The sequence below is a fragment of the Cebidichthys violaceus genome, unplaced genomic scaffold (assembly GCF_023349555.1).
Source record: "Cebidichthys violaceus isolate CVI_PGR_0920_01 unplaced genomic scaffold, fCebVio1.0.p SCAF_6, whole genome shotgun sequence".
Taxonomy (NCBI): Eukaryota; Metazoa; Chordata; class Actinopteri; order Perciformes; family Stichaeidae; genus Cebidichthys; species Cebidichthys violaceus.
Window position 1 is genome coordinate 12331201 of NW_027176816.1, and position 21346 is coordinate 12352546.

The 21346-nt window shown below is 41.9% G+C and overlaps 1 protein-coding gene across 1 annotated transcript in view; it reads right to left on the reverse strand.

The window, feature by feature from the left end:
• ajap1 (adherens junctions associated protein 1) overlaps nucleotides 1-21346 on the reverse strand; it is a 60200-nt gene that overhangs the window by 11111 nt on the left and 27743 nt on the right. The window contains exon 2 of the mRNA XM_068733255.1: nucleotides 15819-16585. Coding sequence (XP_068589356.1) covers nucleotides 15819-16585 — 767 coding nt within the window. The remainder of the gene's footprint in view (nucleotides 1-15818; nucleotides 16586-21346) is intronic.

The window sequence follows — 21346 nt, forward strand, 5'->3', positions numbered from 1 at the left end:
GTGTGAGCCTATTCAACGGTGCTGTACGGTTCGTGTGTTGTGTGTGGGTGAGTGATACAGCATGAGGGCCACGAGGACACAATGACACACTGCAGCAGGTGACGTGCTGCAGGAGGTTGGAGAAAAAAACACCCCAAAAATATAAGCCGTCATGATGAAAATGCCCACGTGTGCCTTATACATCTCACCTCTCCATCAGCCAGCTGCCTAGCTGCTGATCCAAGCCAATTTGTCTTTCGGAAAAACTCAAAAGGAAGTGCTGCTCGTCGTTTTGGAAAAGCATGCGGCCTCTCCTCTGCCTGCCTGCTGCCCGCCAAGCGTCCTCTTGGATAATAAACTTCTGCGGGCAGGGCGGTGCATAAGGCTAGGCCAGGTCAACCTTGGATTAATGATATCTCCGGCTCAGGGAAGCCTTACCTTCCCAGCGCAATCAGAGTCCCTCGCCACGGCAAAGGCACATTAACTTATCTGGCAAGTCATTTGCATTTCCCTCATATCCCCCGTCTCCCTCTCCGCCTGTCGTCGGGGCTAGGTTGAAAGTGTTCAGTTGTAAATTAACATCTGTCCGAGTTCAGGCATAATAGAGCTCGCCCCTGACCTTGATCAATAGCCGAGCTCTCTGCTGAGAATTGTTTCGTTTTACATTAATGTCGGCATGAAAGGGAGCACTTCCCAGTCAGGAAATTTCAAATTAAAAGCTGCACTCTACGAATTTGTTCTGTAATACCACCACTGATTAGATCACATTGTGGCACTACATAAGGTTGGGCACTGTCCCTACCTCTAATGGACACTCCTCTGCCCACGCAAAGGGAACTTCTGAGTACAATGCAAACTGTCAAGGAGTGCATGCAACCATCGATCGGCGAATGTTACATCAGTGAACACAACGCACGCATGTTTAGCTTCTCAAACGCAAGCATGCTGTGTGTAGTTCACTACGTTTCATGTTCTCATTGTATTTAAGTCCAACTAGCTCATTAGGAGTTCCTCCAGGCTGCCGTCTGAAGCCAAAGAATATGTACACTTTCCTCGTACAGCTCTTTAATGAAACAAATTAGCCCGACAATGTGAGGTCCAGCTCAAACAAACTTCAACATTAAGTCCATTATAACCTCATTTTCAGGGCATTACGTTTAAGGGTAACGAGATAATAGAGCAGATAATGATATGGCTGACAAATCTGAGTTCAGAGGCCAGTTCTTTTTTTCATCCAGGACTGCCAGTTGGAGGGAAGGAGATTTGGACTGGCCGTCTGAAACTCATTGAGCCCCTGGCAGTCAGGTTGAAACATCACCTTTGGCAGTCACCTTGCTTCAGAGATATACCCGGTTAGGTTTTGTTTGGTCAAATCACTGCCAAACAAAGAGAGGTTGAGAGGCAGATAGATGAGAGGGACAGAAAGAGGAGGGGACAGCTAGCTTGTGACCTCAGTGGCAGCAGGATTTGAGCCCCTATCATTGCTCCCAGCAAGAAATAAATTAGATTTTTTTTTTGTTGCCTCCATGGTCATGACAGTTTGATGAACACGTCAATGAAAAGCAAGGCGGTTAGATGAAATCTATCCCTGCTCCCTGCTTTTAATAAAAGAATCCCAGCTTAGACACAAATTCTCAGTGTGGGGTCAATAAATGTGCCTAGCAGGTAATCTCAATATGTTTTTTTTACCACTGTCACATCACATTATCTCTTATTAGTATTTTCAGGCTGAATAAATCAAAGATATGTGTATTAATCTTTAGTGATACAATGTTTGCCTCAGTACAGATTCAAATATCAAATAACTATTTGTAAGAATAGTAACCGGACTCTGCAGTTGCCCTCAGCTTTAATTGACCTTTTTAGCTAATTGTTTTAGTGTTACGACCCTCAACCTTCATGTACATATGGTTCAGTCTCACCGTCCTCATCAACTTAGTTTGCAGACACAGTGGGCAGCTCTATTTAGGGAAAAAGCTCCAATAAATCCACTGTGTGCTACCTGGCGAGCATCACACAGCAGATAAAGTTAGCGATTAGAAGCTAAAGAACCATATATTTCCCTCTGGGGTTGGTGGACACCAAAACAGCGCTATAAGGAGGACTTGGATTCTGCTGCCGACCATTTTTGCTAACACCTTAGCCACAACGTTGTAAGGTCAGAAAAGGTCAATGTTATTTTTACACCTGAAGCATCACAGCTTCAGGAGTCAGAGGATTTCACTTAGGATTTAACACACTAAACAAGGGAGTGGTTTGCTGATGTTGGTTACATCAAACTAACAACATAACGTGTTTGTAGCTGCTTTACTGACACAAGATAATCCCAAGATGCCCGTTCAGTGTGAGGGACACAGACATGAGTCTAGATTGTAACCCTTGCTAGTTCAGCAACTCTTAATACCTCTGATGCAAATTATATATTATTATTCATTTTTTTAAATGTACTTATTGTTTATTCGTCACAACCCAGGTGTGTAAAGGCCTCATGTCATGATAGTGCGACAGTGAGGGGCATGCCAAATACCAGGACCCTGAAACTCAAGCAGCTAAATGTAATTCAGCCATCATTCATGTGACATGCCAAGTTGTCATGACAGACTGCATCCTGCAATAAAAAAAAAAAATCAACATATTGAATATCAAATGAATGTACTTGTGGACATATGCTCCAAGTCAAAAATCACAAATGAGAACATATTGTTACAGCCGGCCATAACTTTTAGTGACCAAAGACAATTTCAGCCTCTGCATGCAATCATTTATATGACCTTGCTGAATTCCTAAATCTGCAATTTACACGGTGAATTATGTGACAGCAGGCAGTTTGTCCTCTGAGTAACAATGCCATCAGGCAATACTGGACAGATGATGAGGAAAGAAGAGGTCCTATTTAATTAGTATGCATGTATGTATGAGTTATTGTCAGTCTTTAATGTGTGTGTGTGTGTGTGTGTGTGTGTGTGTGTGTGTGTGTGTGTGTGTGTGAGAGAGTTCTTTATGTAGCGGTAAGCCCTATCAGGCAGCCATTGCAAAGAGCCATTTAGGGCTAATGGTGCCTAAACCCACGCAGCACTGGCTTGAAAGCTCCTAAGAAATATGGAAAAAGGCCCCTCATTTGTAAAACAGATAGCTGTGGCTGACAAAAGTTGAGCCGACTCACTCCCACACACCACGAAACACATTTGTACTGGAATATTCAATACAGGCTAATACGCCACGTGACCCGCTTCCGAGATGGCCTCTCCTACAACCCGGCACCTGAGCGGGACAGGTTGGGCGGGAAGACTTCCGTCAAAGGCGGCATGCTGATGGAGAGGAATTGCCAATTAACGTCAGTGTCAAAGTGTCAATCCAGGCTGATTTCCACTGAGTCACCAAGCAATCTAAAACACTCATTGAAGAAGAGGGTGCAGAGAGAGAGGGAGAGAGAAACAATTACTCTCTCATGCCTTTTTCTCGCTGTGTCAAAGGCAGCGCCGTGTAACTCAGTCAAGCTGGACGGCAAATGTTAGAACGGCCACAAAAAGAAAGGGGACCATTGCTTCTATGACCGGCGTCCCTCACAGGAGGACGCGCTTGTCTTGCGTGCCTGCCTTTGTTCGAAACACACAGCAGCTCATCCTGTTAGCAACAGACAAATGGAAATGACTGTAATTTTCGGGTGGGTGTGAAATGGGCATTGCTACTAAAGCAGCTTCAATCAGTCATCCTGAAATCTGTGTACTGTCATGTTGGAGACGGGAGTTATTTTTTACTGAACAAAGCTTTGCTGAATTGTTGAGCAGGTGAATGGAGTGGGAAACATACACAGTGCACCTGCACTGTTTGGCTCTGAGTCCAATTCCAATGCGTGGTCTGTCATCATCTCTGTCTTTCCTGTCCAGCAACACCATGTCTCTTTTCAACAAGTTAAAATTCTGCCTTGTCCCCCTGTGATTGACAGAAGCTCTCCTGCATCCAAATAGTGTCTCAGTCAACATCTGCACTTTCTTCCTTCAGGCAGATGTGTCGAGCCCTGAAGACAGAGTGAGTGAAACAGCATCTCTCAGTCTGGCCCCTTCGTCTCCTCTTGACTCGGTTTTCTGTAAATTAGGCGAAGGGGGGTTTGACTCTGCACGCCTGTCACCAGGCATCCACATTTAAGTCCAGAATTTAACGCTCAAGATAAGTAGATTCATTTTTACCCACTTTATTGAGAGTCAATACCGAGAGTAATGGCAAATTTATTGGATTGCCATGGTAACCGTTGGGAGAAGTGCTTTCTCTCCGTCTCCCTGTGTCTCTCCGTGTTGAAGAGGCTGTATCGTACGCCTCTACAGGTCCACCGCGGGTCACAATGCTGCATTACAATGTTCACTGAGCTCGCCTCTTTAAAAATAGATTCCTGGGACACTTAACATACATTTTACATGTCCTCACTTTGCACTACAGTGAATGTAGACTTACTTATTTACTCCATTCATTTAACCCTCCAACCCTCTTTCACAAACTTGAAAGCGGGATGTGAATTGCTGCGGGATGGATCTATTTATTTTAAACACCGCTGGCTCTTACACCGGATATCATCTTTTACTTGAGAGATGTAAACGTGTCTGTTTCAGGACGCCACAGGACAGAACTGTAAGGCTCTACGGTGGGCCGATTCGATTGCCAGCTTTAGGCCACATCCATTATACATAAATTGTATATATATGACAAAATATGTAGACTGTTGTTCTCCTCCATAGCGCTCTGCTAGTGGCAGCATGGGTTGTGCTCAGCACTTTGAAACCTGTGTCCAGCGAACAGAGCATCAGCTGAGATGCAGCTGTAGAAATCTGATTGGAATCTCAAACCAAATTCCACATGTGCTTTGTATCCAATTTGCAAAAATCACATTTCAATCAGGAGAGACTTGTTTTATAATTTAACAATGATTTATTATACAAGCAACAAATATGAAAAGTGCAAAGTCTTTGGCGATTGGACTCCATCCTGAAGTAATATCACCGAGGGTAGGGATACTGAGGTCCAATAGGCCTAATCCCCCTGGAGTCCAGACGCTGGTGGTGGTGGTGGTGAAAGGCGTTGCTGCAACCTGATGATAACTCAGGAGCATGACTGTGATGCTGACTGGAGGTGACTGGGGTGGAGGAGGGTCGCATCTGCTTAACGCTTAAATGACAACTGACAGCAGCAGAGAGGAGAACACTTTTTAAAGTTTGACCGCAACGATGTGATTGGCTTAAGGAAACAGTGTGCAGAATCTGGTTGGTTACTTAACAGTGCACGCCCCCAATCAGCTGATAGAGTAATTACAAGGGGAGGAGAGACAGAGATTACGAATGTTTGTCTTCCTGACTGAACTTGCGCTTAAGCTTCATTTCATGTATTTTTTAAAAAAAAATGTGCTTTTCAGATTTCCTAAAATCAATCTGGATACAATCCGGAAATGCCAAAAACAAGGCTGAACAAGGCTTTAGTACAGGGGTATTCAATTAACATTCCAAAAGGTCCAGATTGAGAAAATCTCTTCGGGCAAAGGTCCGGAACATTACAATAATATCTAACTTGCGCTATTTAGTGCTGTATATGAATATATATATATATATATATATATATATATATATATATATATATATATATATATGAAAATATACATATTTCAAAAAATATATGTTTGAAAAATGTGCATCTTAATAGCAGACCATCTCAAGGTGTCACTCAGAGAGAACCAGGACATTCTGATGTAGCATTTCAAAATTAAAGCCATTCAAAATCGCATGCATGAGCTAACTTCAAATCACATTCATGAGACAATTTGTCTAATTTCAGATTAGATTTTAGAGATGGTGCATAGTTACAAAATCATTTCACCTCAGGTTAAAATGAAGTAATTCATTTTAGAAAAATAAATTTCACTGAATTGCCCTGCAGCTTTAAATTCAGTTAATTCAGGTGTGAAGTGATGTCAATCAAAAAAGCCACAATATTATATTTTTCTCATCTTCTAACAAGAGAAATGTGTGAGCATGGACTTTATGTGTGGTTATTAAACTACTTGTTTCAGCTCTATTCTCTCTGTTAACATCATAGTTGTTCAATGAATTCAAGTTTTAGGATTCTGATCATATTGGGCTCTTAGGTTTATTTTCTGTGTCTTCATTTCAGATGTGAGTGGGTACGTTTGCTCAAAAGAGTTGTGCTTTGTCTCGTAGTGGCGCTTCACATTACCGCTTTTAATAATCGTCACGGCCTCTGAACATATGAGACACACTGGTTTTAAACTGTCCGTGGGAAGAATTAACCTATGAAAGAATCTGTTCATTGTTGTTTAAAGACTCTGGTCTCTCTGACCACTTCTCTCTCTTTGGAGAACGTCATGTGAAACAACTTCTCTGACTCACGTAATTATTCTCCTGCCCTTCGTTCTCATTCCTCGTCTCCCCCGTGTGTCTACATCTCACTCGAGTCAGGAAACTCACGTTGTCGCGTCACCCATATTTGATTGGCTGAGCTGCATCACGTGATGTGATTTACGCCGCTGAACAAGTGCCGTAAAGGCTGAAAAAGCTGCGCCGGTTAAAATACAAGCGCTCCGTCAAAAAGTAATAATTCTCAATTATCTATCGGTTTTAGGTCCTGGGTCCGGATACAACGGCGTCTGGGTCCAGATCCGGACTGCGGTCCGCCTATTAGTGACCCCTGCTTTAGTAGGTTTTAAAAAATTCTGGCTAATGACAGTCAAAAGTAGGGAAGTGCTTTCCTGAAAATATGTCTCTGTCAACCCTGAAATGAAAAATTAACAATGAAATGTGTGCGTGGGCAAGAGAAAGGGGAGATGGAGGGAGTTACTGGTAAGGAGAGAGAGAGCGTTATTAGGGCCCGAGCACCGATGTAGTCGGAGCGGAGGACCTATTGTTATTCTAATGTTTACTGAGAATTTTTAAAAATTTGGCACGCAAGCCAGAATTTGCAAAAATTGCAGTGTGATTGGGGTGTCCAGCTGAGGTATGAAATATTGGCTTGATAGCGCCCCCTAATGAGTAGCCCCAACATTGGGTTTCACCTAGCTGTATGAAATTTGGTAGGTATGTGGAACGTGATGGGACGTACAAAAAATCCTCTTGGAATTTTTCACTAAACCAAACAGGAAGTTGGCCATTTTTTATTTTATGAAGTTTTTGTCATCCTGCTCCTCACAGATTATTCCAATCCCTCTAAAGTTTTGTCAGAAAAGCCTTAAGACCTTGATTATGCTTCATTGTGAAGATTGTAAGAAGTTGTCGAAGGGCGGCGACGTGGCGGCTGATGTAACTCGACTCCACATCATCAGATCTTAACCAGATTTCACATATTTGATTAGACTCCAGGCCTGAAGACATCTGCAGGCCAATTTTGAATCATAGTCATAGCGCCACCTGCTGGCAACAGTACGTTTTTTTATACTTTTTTTTATACTTTGGCTTGTTTCTCTTTGGTAAATCCTCTTCGCTGTGAAAAACAAAGGTAATTTTGAGAGGCTAAAAATGCTTGAAACGTAAGCAAACTTGGCACACAGATTTAAAGCCAAAAATGTAGTTATATAATATAATTTTATTCATTCAGAGTGGCAAATCGGCTCAATAGCACCCCCTACAAAATTTCGACGATGCAGCCCTCGCAGTACCACCTAGATGTATACAATTTGGTAAGCAGATGTATCACATGTAGACTTAAAAAAAAGTCTTCAGGGTCCTTGCTTTAAACCCAACAGGAAGTCAGCCATTTTTAATTTTGTATGAATTTCTCGTGTTTTTTTCCCATTTCCAGGTGCTGTACTACAAACTCCTCCTAGGGAATTAATCAGATCAGTGTAGAATTTGGTCAGAACAATCTAAAGACCTTAACGATTAAAAGTTACTATAAGCTTGAGGTTTCATCGAACGACGTGGACTTGGTGTAGCGGCCATTTTACATGGTTCGCCATCATCCATCAAGCTGTTGTAACTCAACTGTACTTTGTCAAAACTGTCCCAAACTTGACATGCTTGATTACTGTCATGATTTTAGAACTTCTGCATGCCAATATTAACTCATAGTCATAGCGCCACCTACTGGCAAGCACAGACGTATGCAGGATTCTATAATTACAGCGGCCCAAACACTGAACTTAATTAAAGGGTTTGTGGTCACACCATGAGAAAAAGACTTCTCTGATCTAAATATGTGCAAACTAAGATGCTTGGAGAGCAAAAGTTAGATAACAGTGGTTCTCAAACCATGTCAGTGGGCATTAGTATAAATGATCTGTCCAGAGCTTCTACATGAGAATCAGGTTAAATGTTATAATGAATGCTTCACACTACAATCTAAAGTTACAGAAGAGCTTAAAATGAAAACAGTGTTCAATTAAAGTGTTCAAGTAAAAGCAAATGACACTGCTGTTCTGTTAACGTTCATGTAAGTCCAAATACAATCGGCAGGGAGTTGAACCCCATCCCAGTAAACTGACGGTCTGTTATTTTACAAACACTGAAGCGCATTCACACACATTTATTTTCTTAATGATCTTAACAGGCTTACATTTATGATTGTATCGGAGGTACACTCAAAACATTTGCGGCTTAAGACCTGGCAACATGATCTTGCTACGCTGCTGGTCGACGCAGGAAACATCATCTAACTCGTGCATGCAGTGTATGATGGTCACAGAAATGCATTGCCAGAGTCCTGCCAGTACCCTCGACGTGCGCAAAGTTGCGAGGGCCCGTCAATGCTGCTTGCAGCTTTAATTGGTTACTGTTATTGCCACTTGTTATGGTTCTGTGGATTGATAGCTTTTTATTATTCTATTTCTGCACTCTATAATGTGTATGGCTCAGATGTGTGACTAAAACATTTGTTTTATTTCAGAAGTAAAACAATAATAATTTCGTTTTTTTGTACTACATTTGTTTGCATTTGTTTAAAATGTCTCTCCAGCATCCATCAGGAACACATGGTACCTTTTTCTTCCTCCACACAAGCCTGCCACATGAACGTTGCGACTCTCAGACCGTCTAACGAGACCTAACTTATCAGTAGTGGCTTTACTGACTGCAGTTTTAATCATCTCGTAGCCATAATGGAGCTGACAGCTCCATCTGCGCAGAGTAGAGGGGGTTCGCAGTTACTAGCAGCACAGTTACCGGGAACAATCAGCGAGCATCTGGAGGCACCACAGCTATACCCCCCCCCCCCCCCCCCCCACACACACACACACACACACACACACACACACACCACCACCACCACCACCTCCTCCTCCCACCTCCTGTATGTCCAGAGCGCTGTGAGAGCAGCATCAGCAGGAGGCCTCCGCTAAGCGCTGCATCATCCAGGCAAACTCCTGATGGAGTAAGATATGCACAAGATACACTCTGAGGCTGAGAATGCACATTGGTGTCACACGGTCTTAACACAGTGAATCAAATGTACGTTTAAGTTATTAACCACAGAGGCTGAATTATCATGGCTGCTTAGTACTCCGACCAGTGGCCTGCTGGGCTATTTCAACATGGCACAGTGCCTGATTACAGAATTACAGCCACCTTCAGCGAGGCTGCATTTCCGAATGACAACTAAGTTCTATGTGCTGAAACTGTTCATTGGAAAACTGTGCATATTAAATGTGCAAAAAAAAATTGCGCAGAAAAGCCTTTTCACCGATTACAAGCCACATCAACGTCTTTGTCCCGGGAAAGGGTGTGAACTTGTTGGATTTTCTGCAACAACAGAAGGAGTTGTCCCTTTGGTTGTCTTGCATTCTCAATGCCAACAGAGAGTGGGAGTAAAGACACATAGCCTGCAGTAAATAAGTGCAACACAGACGACCTGTGGCGATTTGTACTCAGTGTCATTACACAGTTGGTGTCCGACCAAGCCAAACTGGTAGGCAAAATGTCACAGAAGAAAAACTAATGAAAGGTCTGCTCACTGACTGACTGCTCCAAACATAGTAAAATAGACAATGCTTCATCAGGCATTATAGGTAAATCAAGTTTTCTATAACACAACTGTTGCTATTGCAGATTTGTTCTTATGTTATACCCCCAAAACTAATTATACTGGCTGACCTTATTCACACTTACTGAAACAATCACAACAGTCAGAATACTTTACAATCAAGTCACATTGCAAATGTTCCTCCTAAGGGGATAGAAAGCATCAAATCACAGCAATATTGATGAAAAATAATGATTGACTATGGCTACCAACAACACACAAAGTGTGTTGGCTCGACTGGGCCTAGCTGGCATCACATACATGGTGATAATAAAACGAGTGAGTGAGTATCTGACCATGGTGAAACTCCTCTGCACAGACAAAAAGAGGTAATTTAATGTGGAGACTGGATGGTCAGATTCTGCCTAGTTAGTCCAGAGTGTGTGTGTGTTTACTCAGCAACATCCGACTTAATGTGAGGAGACATTTTATTTTAGGAGGCAGGAAACTTTGGCAACTTGTCCACTGGACTCTGGCGCTCGCTGAGTCTTTTCTGCCTTCATGGTGAGACGGATGCAACAGGCTGTCAAAGATGCATCACCACTCGATGTATTAATGATTACATTAGACCACAGTCGAGTGAGAAAGTGGAAGATTTTTTCAGGACTACTGTGCAGCACTTCTATGTGAGAAATCTTTCCCTCCTCTGCTCTCTACCTCCTTCAACAAACAACCACTTGCATTCATGTTTGACAGTGATGTGCACACACCCACACACACACACACACACACACACACACACACACACACACACACACACACACACACACACACACACATACACAGTGTGAGATGATTACGGTCATGATACTCACATCACATGCCTTATGTGGCTGAGACAAAGTACACTAATGGCTTGAATTTGTGCTGGTTGCCTACAGTATTCATGAGTCAGAGTGAATTAGTTCATGCAGACCGTTTATTGCTGGGGTAAATGTTCCTGCTGTAATCCCACAGTTCCTGAGAGCCTGACTTGCAATGATACATATATGCATTTTCTAAGCTGCAGTGGCCGGAATGTTTATGTGAAATTAATTATGTGTATTATTCTTTCCAAAAACATATATTCTAATTTAGTTGTATAAGGAAACATAAATAGTTCATATCCAGTTAATGTATTTGCTATTAATAAAAGGGACCCAACATACAGTATAGGTTCCATACTATTGTGAACGGGATAAGTAGATACTAACATTTTTGAGTTCCATAGTATATAAACATAGTAATTGTTGGTTGAAGTTCTGCACATAATAGACATATTTTTGTGTCACCTGTCATTTCTACATCAGTGCTTTTAGATTACAATTAGCTGTGATGTCAAGGTGGCTGGGTGCGTTTCTCCCAGAGGTGTTCTCTGAGCTGAGGCCTTTCTGTCTGAGATGCTGGATGACAGAGAGACAGCTAGACACAGAGCAGGAGCAGATAGACACAGAGCAGATAGACACAAAGCAGATAGACACGGAGCAGATAGACACAGAGCAGATAGACACGGAGTAGCTAGACACAGATCGGCTAGACACAGAGCAGATAGACACTGAGCAGATAGACATAGAGCAGATAGACACGGAGCAGCTAGACAAGGAGCAGATAGACACAGAGCAGCTAGACACAGATCGGCTAGACACAGAGCAGATAGACACGGAGCAGATAGACACGGAGCAGATAGACACAAAGCAGATAGACACAGAGCAGATAGACAATGAGCAGATAGACACAGAGCAGCTCCCGTGCACACTGATTCTCCGATTACTGGGATTAATCAAATAGTGAGGAATTACAACAGTACTTAAAGCGCATGATTTTGATGGGCACAGATCACCTGGTGTTCACGGAGCTGCATGTTTCGCACCTTCAGAACATTCATGGAGCATCATACCACTATGCACATTATAAAGATATATTGGAGTAATGTCAACCCGAGAAGAGGATGAATTCGGTCTCCCTCTGTGTGTGTTGTTATCCGAGCTTCTCTGTGTTTTGTTTACATAGCCAAGTCGGTCGCGCGTGCTCTGAGTGTATGTTGGTGCATGTGAGCGTGCCCCACAGGTTAGCTCCTGGCCACCGCTCTGCACTGTGCTCTTGAGGCGGCTACAGCTGTTAAGGCCATCCCGACCGACGGCGTTGTCGCGAAAGTGTAGCGCCCACCCTCTGGTTCCCCCTCAGGTAAACACTGTCTCTCGGACTGTCAGTACCTCTGTCGTTGTTAGCGCTGTTAGTGCTGTTGTGCTGCGGGCCACTGGCTCAGCCGTTGCCATGTTGAGAAGCTATGTGGAGGAAATATATACGCTCTGAATTTTGAATTCAGCGCAATAAATGGAAGTTCACTCGCCATAAGATTAATCTGTTTGAGCAAGAACCTGAGAACCTCTTTCAGCACTGCCGAAGTAGCCCTTTGTCTTAAGAACTGCCATAAAATTTGTAATGAAGTCGTTTTACTGAGGCAGCTATTTGATGTTAGGAATTTGCTGTTTAATTAGAATGACTATGTCAACTCAATTACCCACTAAAAATGATGCAGGTTAAAAGGATGTTAACATTAATGTTTTAATATGCAGCACAAATGATCTCCCAAGGTCCAAAATAAAATTTTTCTTGCTCTCCGATATCACAAAAGCAAAGTGTAAATGCAACCAAGATGCATTCCAGACCGCATCGCACGATAAAACCGAAATGTAGCCATGTTATTACACTGGTGAGTACAATCATTTGATGGCCAAATCTGCAATAATAAGAGCTGTTGTAATGAACCAGTCATCCTTTAAGCCAGAAAATGTAATAACTATCCGTCCTTGTAAAAAAAACAAACATTTCAGATAAAGTAGATGGAGTTTCTCTATATTACATAATAGGTATGAGTTTTGTGCAGTTATGTGTGTGTGTGTGTGTGTGTGTGTGTGTGTGTGTGTGTGTCCTCTTTCCTCAGTTGTTTGCAAAAGCACTTTGCTTAAATTATTCCATAAGGGACAACGTATTTCTCGATTGGACTGAATAAATGCCATAATAAATCACAAGAGCAGAAATCCAGTGGAGTTGAATAGTTATAGGAGCTCTGAGTATCACCTGATTAAGATGTTCATTTGAGTTTTTCCTACCTAAGTTTGCATAATCAGACTTAGATTGAATGTAATGTATCCATAAACATCTTCAAAGACAAAGCAGGAAAGATAAAAGAAAGAGACGGAGTGAAGCACCTCTCCTTCGGTAATAGTTTTGTTTTATCAGCGATCCAATGCTGTGCTGTCGGTGTGGTAATTATGTCTTGCCTTGGGGCCAATATGAGGCAGACATGGGTTAATGTGTTGTGAAGGCAAAAGGAACGTTTTCTGCAGCATTTAAGCACCGGGCTTTGCTTTGAGAAGACATTCTTTTCATCTGCTCTGATGAGACACAGTCTGCTTATTGATATAAACCCAGTCTGAGAAGTCAGACCTTTCTTTTCCTCATCAGACTTCCTTCCAGGAAAAAATATCAAGCCATTGTCTTGAATCACTCGGTGGTCATGCACTCACCTCCCAATCAAAAGAAAATAAAGGGGTCACAACATCGCTGACAAGGCAATTACATGCTGCCATTTCATTTCACATTCAATATATACACCTCAGTCACCATAGTGCAATATGGATTTATACCGCTAACATTAAAACCTACTTTTATGACCATTTGTGTTCCCATTTAAGAATCTTAGTGTTTCTCTTTTTTAACATGAACAGCAATCAGCTTCAAGGTTTGCTTGGGGGTTGGATGATTGGACAAATATATCTGTGATAGATGACATCCTTGTTTGTTTGTTTTTTGCAATATATTGGCGTTTTATTAATTAATTTAATGGTCTGCCTCCAAAGAGCAAGTAAGAGACACTGCTCAGCAGCCAGAGAGAGAGAGACAGCATGTAAAAACAGAGTGTAGAGCCAACATATTTTCACTCAGTGAATTAATTACACCAAACCGAAGTTTGGGATTGTTGGAACAGTGGAAACACAAACCAACATGGTTTGGTGAGTTTAATTTTGATTCTGTCGAGTATGTGGGTTTTTACGATTAGACTCAGAAGCTGTACGGTTGTATTTTTCTGTTTAATGAGGTAGATAGTTAATGTGAGTTTATTTTGTTTATTTATTTGCTAAGAGAACTTGTGGAACGTAGAAAAGTCGAACACAAGTTGGGCTGATTTTGAACACATTGCCCAACCCTTGTTCCCATTTAGGACCATCAAACTCACAGCTTGACATGACCTATGGATGCAGCTAAGCTCCCATTAAAACTATAAAGGTTGGTACGTTCATCTCAGTACAGCTCCACTAAAAATTCTCCAAACAGTATAACTCAAGTGTTTGGAGTGAGTCAACAGCAAAGTCAAAAAACAGCACAGGTGAATTGTCTCGTGAATTTATTTAATAATTAAGGTAAAATAGATATTTTTTTCAGAGTGAGGACTATTTTTCAACAGCAGGACTTCTACTGTACATTTCCACATTCCGCTGTGCTTTAAGACATTTTTCATTCTAATTGAGTAGGAGGTGGCCAAGGACTTTCGATCACCGTTACTGTTAGCTTCCTAATTTTATGACATTTATATTAATGTACCAAATGGGGAAAGGTGCAATTAGCATAGTGCTTGCTTCACAAGTTGTTAAACATGACTTATGTTTTATGGCTACCTGTATGGTCCATTTAAAACGCCGTGTTCCTCGTGGACTTAATGAAATGGTAAATCCAATGTCTGGCTGGGAGGCTTGTGTGTTCACTGCACTGGGACTGTCCATAAAAACCACACGTGGTCATGTACAGTAAGTCAGGCACGAGGAGAACAGTATGGTCAAGGGCATACTCTGTGAATAAGGTGCTGTTTCCCCAAGCTGCGATATTATATCAGAGATAAGTAGATCATTAGTCATGTGCATGTGAGTTTGCAATATAATTAGAGAAAACAGGTAGAAGAAAACTTCACATTATTGTTTTTCTATTTGATTTATTCTTCGCAATTTAGCCCCATTTTTTAACCCATTGAAATCCTCAATTCCCACCAACCTGAAGGCACCCCCATCCATCAAGTAGAAATCTATAGTGCACATAAGCCCACACTGGCTCCCCACATATGAACACACGCCAAATGTGTTTGTTGGAATGTCTACCTGCAGGTACCACTACAGGCAATCACACCCTGGGTCTCTTTGGGGCTGAGAGTTTTGCCGCTGTGTGACCAGTGTGCCCTTTAAATATTATTATTTTATTAGTTTGTTCAAGTTTAGTCTTACATATCGACTTTTTAGAATTGTAGGACTCCTTTATTTGTCTGTCCAACCTTCACGATGTCAAACATTCAGTTGATGCTCTGAACATTCCTGATTCAGTTGCTTTGTTTTGAGTTTGTCACACTGTGTGCACTTGGCACACAAAGACAAAAGGCCCATTTATAAATGTGTTACAATTTTGACCATTAGATACCTCATCGCATGAAAAAATTAGGTCGTATGAACTTTGCAGAGCAGAAGCTTATTTATCTGGATAAAATACACTGCTCTAAATCCATGGTGTTCATTTCTATGCCATGCAGGTTTCTTATCTGTTTTCAGTAAGGATTTCATGAATTTGTAATCTGTCTCTCGTTAAAGGTGAAGTGAGCTACTGTTTCGTTAAAATGACAACCTGCAGAACAGAACTAAACGGAAATCTTTACAGCATCTGTTCTGTATTGAAGACATGGGGTGAGTGTTGAGTGTGACTGAAGCAGAAAAGATGCAATAAAGGCAAAGAATGATTTCTGAAGGTCACTCATAGTAACCATGGAATTCATGATAGATGATGAGCCGTAAAGCTGTTTTATGTCTTACCTGGTGTCTCCCCATATGGCTTTGGTGGTTTGACAGTCTCCCCGGAGTTGACAGTGGCCTTGGTGGTGCTGAGCCTCTTGGGCTCTGGTGTGGTGACCACAGTGAACGTCCTTTGGGAGAGCCTGGTTGTAGTGCTAGGGGTTGTGGCCACTGTGGTAGTTGAGACCTTGGTGGACAGCGTTGCGTTGGGCTCCTGTTTACCGTTGTCATCTACGCTATCTGTCCCCGTGGGTCCCCAGTCGATAAATCCAGCCACTGTGGTAGTCCGGCCCTCCTGAGACTTGTCAAAGCTGTCCCATTTGAGCTGCCTCCTGGCTCTAAGTAACAACCTCACTGCGTCTCCTCTGTTCCCGCCGGACAAAGCTGCCGGAGCCCCCGCTATTACAGCCAAAGAATCACTCGTCTCCATTTGAGAGTATCTCAACCGGCACTCCTTACACGCCGCTTGTCCTTTATGTGCTGGCTTCCGATGCTTTTGGCCCTTGACTTTTGGCCCTACCCCTGCTCTGTTGTCTTGGGGTGGAGGAGGGATAGGGCTGAGGAGGCGGCGGGCCAACGGGCTCACCGTTCTCCAGTGAAGCTTGTTGGGCGTGTCCCACAGCGGCTGCCAGCGAGGTCGAGAACGAGGCACCGCTTTAGGCGTGAGTTTGACCCCCATGCCCTGACTGAGGGGGCTGCACACAGAGAAGTCCAGGGTGAGGTGGGTCATGGCCAGCAGGATCCACACCCGGTGCCCCACACAGCTGCCTGGCCTCAAAGCAGACGGACTGCAGAGAAGGGAGAAAGTGAAGGAGAGAAGGCATTTTAGATTCAGTGTATGTTCACTATATGTTCAAACCATACTAATCGGGTTGCCTCCGTCTCCCACCTTCAAGTTAATGGTCAGTTGTAAAGATTCACATCAGTATTCACCCTCCATTTTGCACTCCCGGCAAAGTTCTACTCCACAACTTCTTCAGCTCTGAGTCAATTAAGCTTCGATGATAATTAGCTTCGCGGAGCGCCTCTTGATTTGCGGCGTAAAGATCGGGGCACAAAGTAAATGTTGTACAACATGTGAAAGATTATGGATTTGCACTCTTTGCTCTCAGCAGTCAAAAGCAGTGATGACTTATCCTTGATGTTACAGATTCATATCAATCCGGGGATGATTACGGCGACACACAAGGTCAGGCCTGGTTTAGCTGATCATCATATTCTGCATTATCTCCCTCCGAAACAAAGTCATCTGATTCCCAAAGGGCAATTTGATTATGCAGTGCAATGATCAGGGAGGTAACACGCAAGGCCAGCAGAAGACACAGCAGGACAAAAATATCGCAGATCCTTCACCTACAAAGCTACTGCATTAACGTATTCATAACCAAAGTATGTCCAAAAAATGCCCTTTGTTGTTGTATGAACCTCACGTCTGTTCATCAACAAGGTGATAGATAGGCTGGGCTGCTCAGGCCGGGACCCTGCAGCAGACTGATTTTTACAGACAACCTTCAGTGGCCCCTGGAACAAAGCTACACATTGATTCCTAAGGGAGAAACCTCATTATGGGCTATCTTTCATCTCTGCTGTCCTTGGCCAATTTAAGCCCACGCCGAGGACTCATTTTGGAAGCATCACAGAGGTGATGACGGATGGAGAAGTGTGAATGGGTTCATCAGCTGTCAGAGGCAACACAAAGATGTCCGTAGTTCGTATAATCACTGAGTCATGTTCTTGCAGGTCTCTTAACAATTGTCTAGCTGTACTGGAGTGACGTTTGACAGGACAAGCTGGTCTACTGTTGGGAATGCGGGGGTTTTACAAGTCAAAGGTGATTCTTCTCACACGCAAACCTACATCATTGTGTTTAAATGTGAGTGTTCGGCAAATTTGCTCTGCTATAGATTTAAAATATCACTGGATGTCAATTTTAATAAGAAATGAAATCTGTCCGAACACTTGCATGCCCTGTTATCCTGTCAGTAAACTAAGCCTGTTGTTGTTTTCTTTGTTTGCACAAAATGGTAAAAAATTATTAGGATTTGATGTGTGAACAAGAATAGAGGCTATATGTAGAGTAACGTTGGCTTGTCACTGAAGTAACAGCAACATAGTTTAGGATATTTGTGTGTCACATTTAAATTTATTCAAACAAATTACATGAATGTTCAAATTAATTAAAACTTGATTATTTTCAAAAAAAGAGAGCCCTAATGTACGACTCTATGTGGCGCACAATATCTTTTTATGTCACAGCACTGAGTTTTATGGTTTAGTGAGGAGCTACAAAATACAAAACATGTTGATTCATGCTCTCATCCATCATTGACATGCAGCCAACTAATAAAAGAACAAAAGGACTTGAAGACAATTCAAGTGATGTTGGGTCAACATTTCTAGACACACAAGGAGTGATTCTGAACCATGTTTTTATTATTCAGCCCACTTTTTATTTGACTTGTGCAGGACCAGCAAAGCACTAACTGATAAATAATTCAGAATGTCATTTTGATTGAGCCATAAATGGTGACTGATGTGGTCATTAAAGAGCAGTGACAAGGTCAGTGTATTAAGGACAGTTAAAAATATGGGTCATAACTTGTCGTGTGAGTGTTTTGGCTGTGACCTCAGACTGAGATCCTGGCACACGACCAATCAACACACTGGAGGAGACTCAAGTTTAACTCTCCATGCCACATTCATGCAAGATCTGATCAGGGAAGTGGTGTCACTCATCATATATAATGTGATCTGGAGCAGGATTAAAAGAAGAGCTGTAAAATGCTTAATGGCCGTGTTTGTTAAAGGCTACTTCAGTATTTTTCAACATGGACAGAAGCTGCTCACAGCCTGCAATGTAAACCTATTGGGGCAGGCTGGCTTCGTCACTTTCGTCCACTTCAAGAGTTTGCTTTTGCCATGACAGGCTCCCATTGTTATTGTTATAAGAGTCTGAAATTATGAAGAGAGTCTTGCTCAAGAGAAAGTCTCGTTGCCGGAAGACAGCGGTGGACACCTGAGTGCCGGCCAGGCAGAGTTTGTCGTGTAAGAGTATAGAAAGCTAAAATATCTTCAATGTCATGGCTGAATGTTAAGATGATTTCCACAATGTGGATAAGTTGCGTTTTGCCACCTGTAGCCTACTTATTTGAGTATGCCTCTACTGATATTCTGATTTCACAACATGACTTCTCCTTGAGCAGGACTTGGGCACAATAACACACTCACTGGATCAAGCAAAAGGCAAGAAACACGTTTTAATCCTCTGTAGGGTCTCATCCATAATGTTGTCAGACAACAATCTGAGTGGCAGTGGCAAAAACAAACACTTTTAGTGAATGGAATGTTACTTTTCGCAGTTGCTGTTTGGATTATTTCTCAATACTGGACCAATGCCAAAAACTGTTGTCCCCATAGTCATTTAGACACAAAAACATGGGAAAATAGGGTGGAGGTGAAAATACAAACGATACCCTTTAAGCACCTCGCTTTAATACTGTGCGGGGCTCAAACATGGACACAACAATGAGGAAGACTTCAGAGCAGCCATGGCAACAAGAGTTAACTGACCAGAGGGAAAGTCTGAGCAGCTCAGATCGTGGACTGATTACACAACTTGGTGTCTTGTAATGTGGAGTCTCGGAGTCGTTGTGGTTTTTACTCTGTATGACTGACCGGCGACAGGGAGTCACAGCCTACGACATCTTTCTCCACGGGGAATCCACAATGAGATCTCCAGAGCTACTGGATGAGTGCCTTGACACTGGCCTGCTTATTATTGGTTATTATTAAGTTTAATATGTTTTCAGGGAATAAATTAACCTTTTGGATTCCAAAAAACGTGGTCAGTTCATCCAAATAATACCAGTTATTTGCTGCAACACTTCTGGAGATGTGACGGAGCCACTGGCTGAGTGCCTTGAGACCGGCCCGGCCATCGCTTGAGCATGCTTCAGTGTGAATAGTCTGCTGGTAAAATCTTACTAATTGTTGATTTAGGAGGCAGCATGCAGTAAATACTGTTTGAGTGTGAACAATGCATTACATTAGTATGCAATTTTGAACACAGCCTCTGTGTTATGTTTATTCATGCAAGCATCCCACACCTTAGGTGCAACACAACTTTGGTCCAATGCCGATTTGCTTCAGATGTCGGCAGGTGGCGAGTGAAAAACGTCATGTAGTGTGAGATAGACATTAACCGTGAATAAAACACCAACAACTGAATGACCCACAGATCACTGACGATGAAATCAAGCTTGGTCCAGATTTTTTAGAAAATGGGTTAACAGTTGACGTTACTATTGAATAAATTAGGTGTAACATTGCAATGATTTGAACTCATTCCCAACACAACATTTTGAAAAAGTAAGAAATTCAAAATGGTTCTTGTCTTTCCCCAACAGTAAGCTAAGCAGTGATATAAAATATGAATCATGGTAGTTTTTACAGCTGCACCAACATCCTCTTTAGTACCACAATCAAGCAAGACCCACTGTCGTGAGGAGCTTTCCATCAAAACATGACTAAATGTTAAAAACTACAATTGCTGGCCAGTGTGTGTGTGTGTATATATATATATATATATATATATATATATATATATATATATATATATATATATATGAGTGTATGTGGTGTATGAGCTTTCCCATTAGTCTGTTAACCTAATCTGAATAATTTCTGTTCCTTAATATCCTAATTATTTTTATGGCAGCTGTATTGTGTCCCTGCATTGTTGATTACTTGCTTTGTGTTTAATTATTTGTTAATTAATGAGCATAAACACAGATCGAGGTGATTAATTAACATCACGCCTAAATTACACAGTTAATACAACTCTTAGTAAACCAGATGGTGTAATCGTCATTCAAATGTTTCAGGTGCTAATTCCATGTCAACATTGTGTCTTTGAGTAATGTATATATTTATGAATGTATACAAACATCAGCTAACCTAATTTTTGTAATTTTAAAAGTCTAGTTGCAATTAATTATTAGTCATTTCATATATTAAGGTATTTTCCCTGTCATTGTCTATCTCACACAATATGACTACTGTTGAAGCATTGACACCCTGAGATGTTAATTAGCTGACACCCAACCAAAAATAAAATCTATTTGACATTGCAGGATAAACACAGGTGTTAATAACATTAAGCATGGCCCTGCTCCATTACGTTGGCCCTGGTGTTGTGCATGCTGGCTCACTGGAATGGCTGTGACACACTAAATAGAATGGGACCATCATTTATTTTATGAATTACACCTGTGTTTGCTGTGCTACAGTATGACATGTCTTATATGTCAATGCCTATTGGTAGAAGGAGGCTGTCACATACTGAGGAATCATGTTCGCCAACACACTTCAGGTTGCAATTCCGAGTGCTCTAACATAACAACGCATTCAATTATCTATGCAAACAACAAATAATGCATTATGTAATGACTTCATTAATTGTGTAATTTAAGTATTAGGTAGCTAATTAACAGATATTATTAGACTGAAGCACAAAGTAGAGTCAACAGCTCTAATCTGTTAGCTTGTCT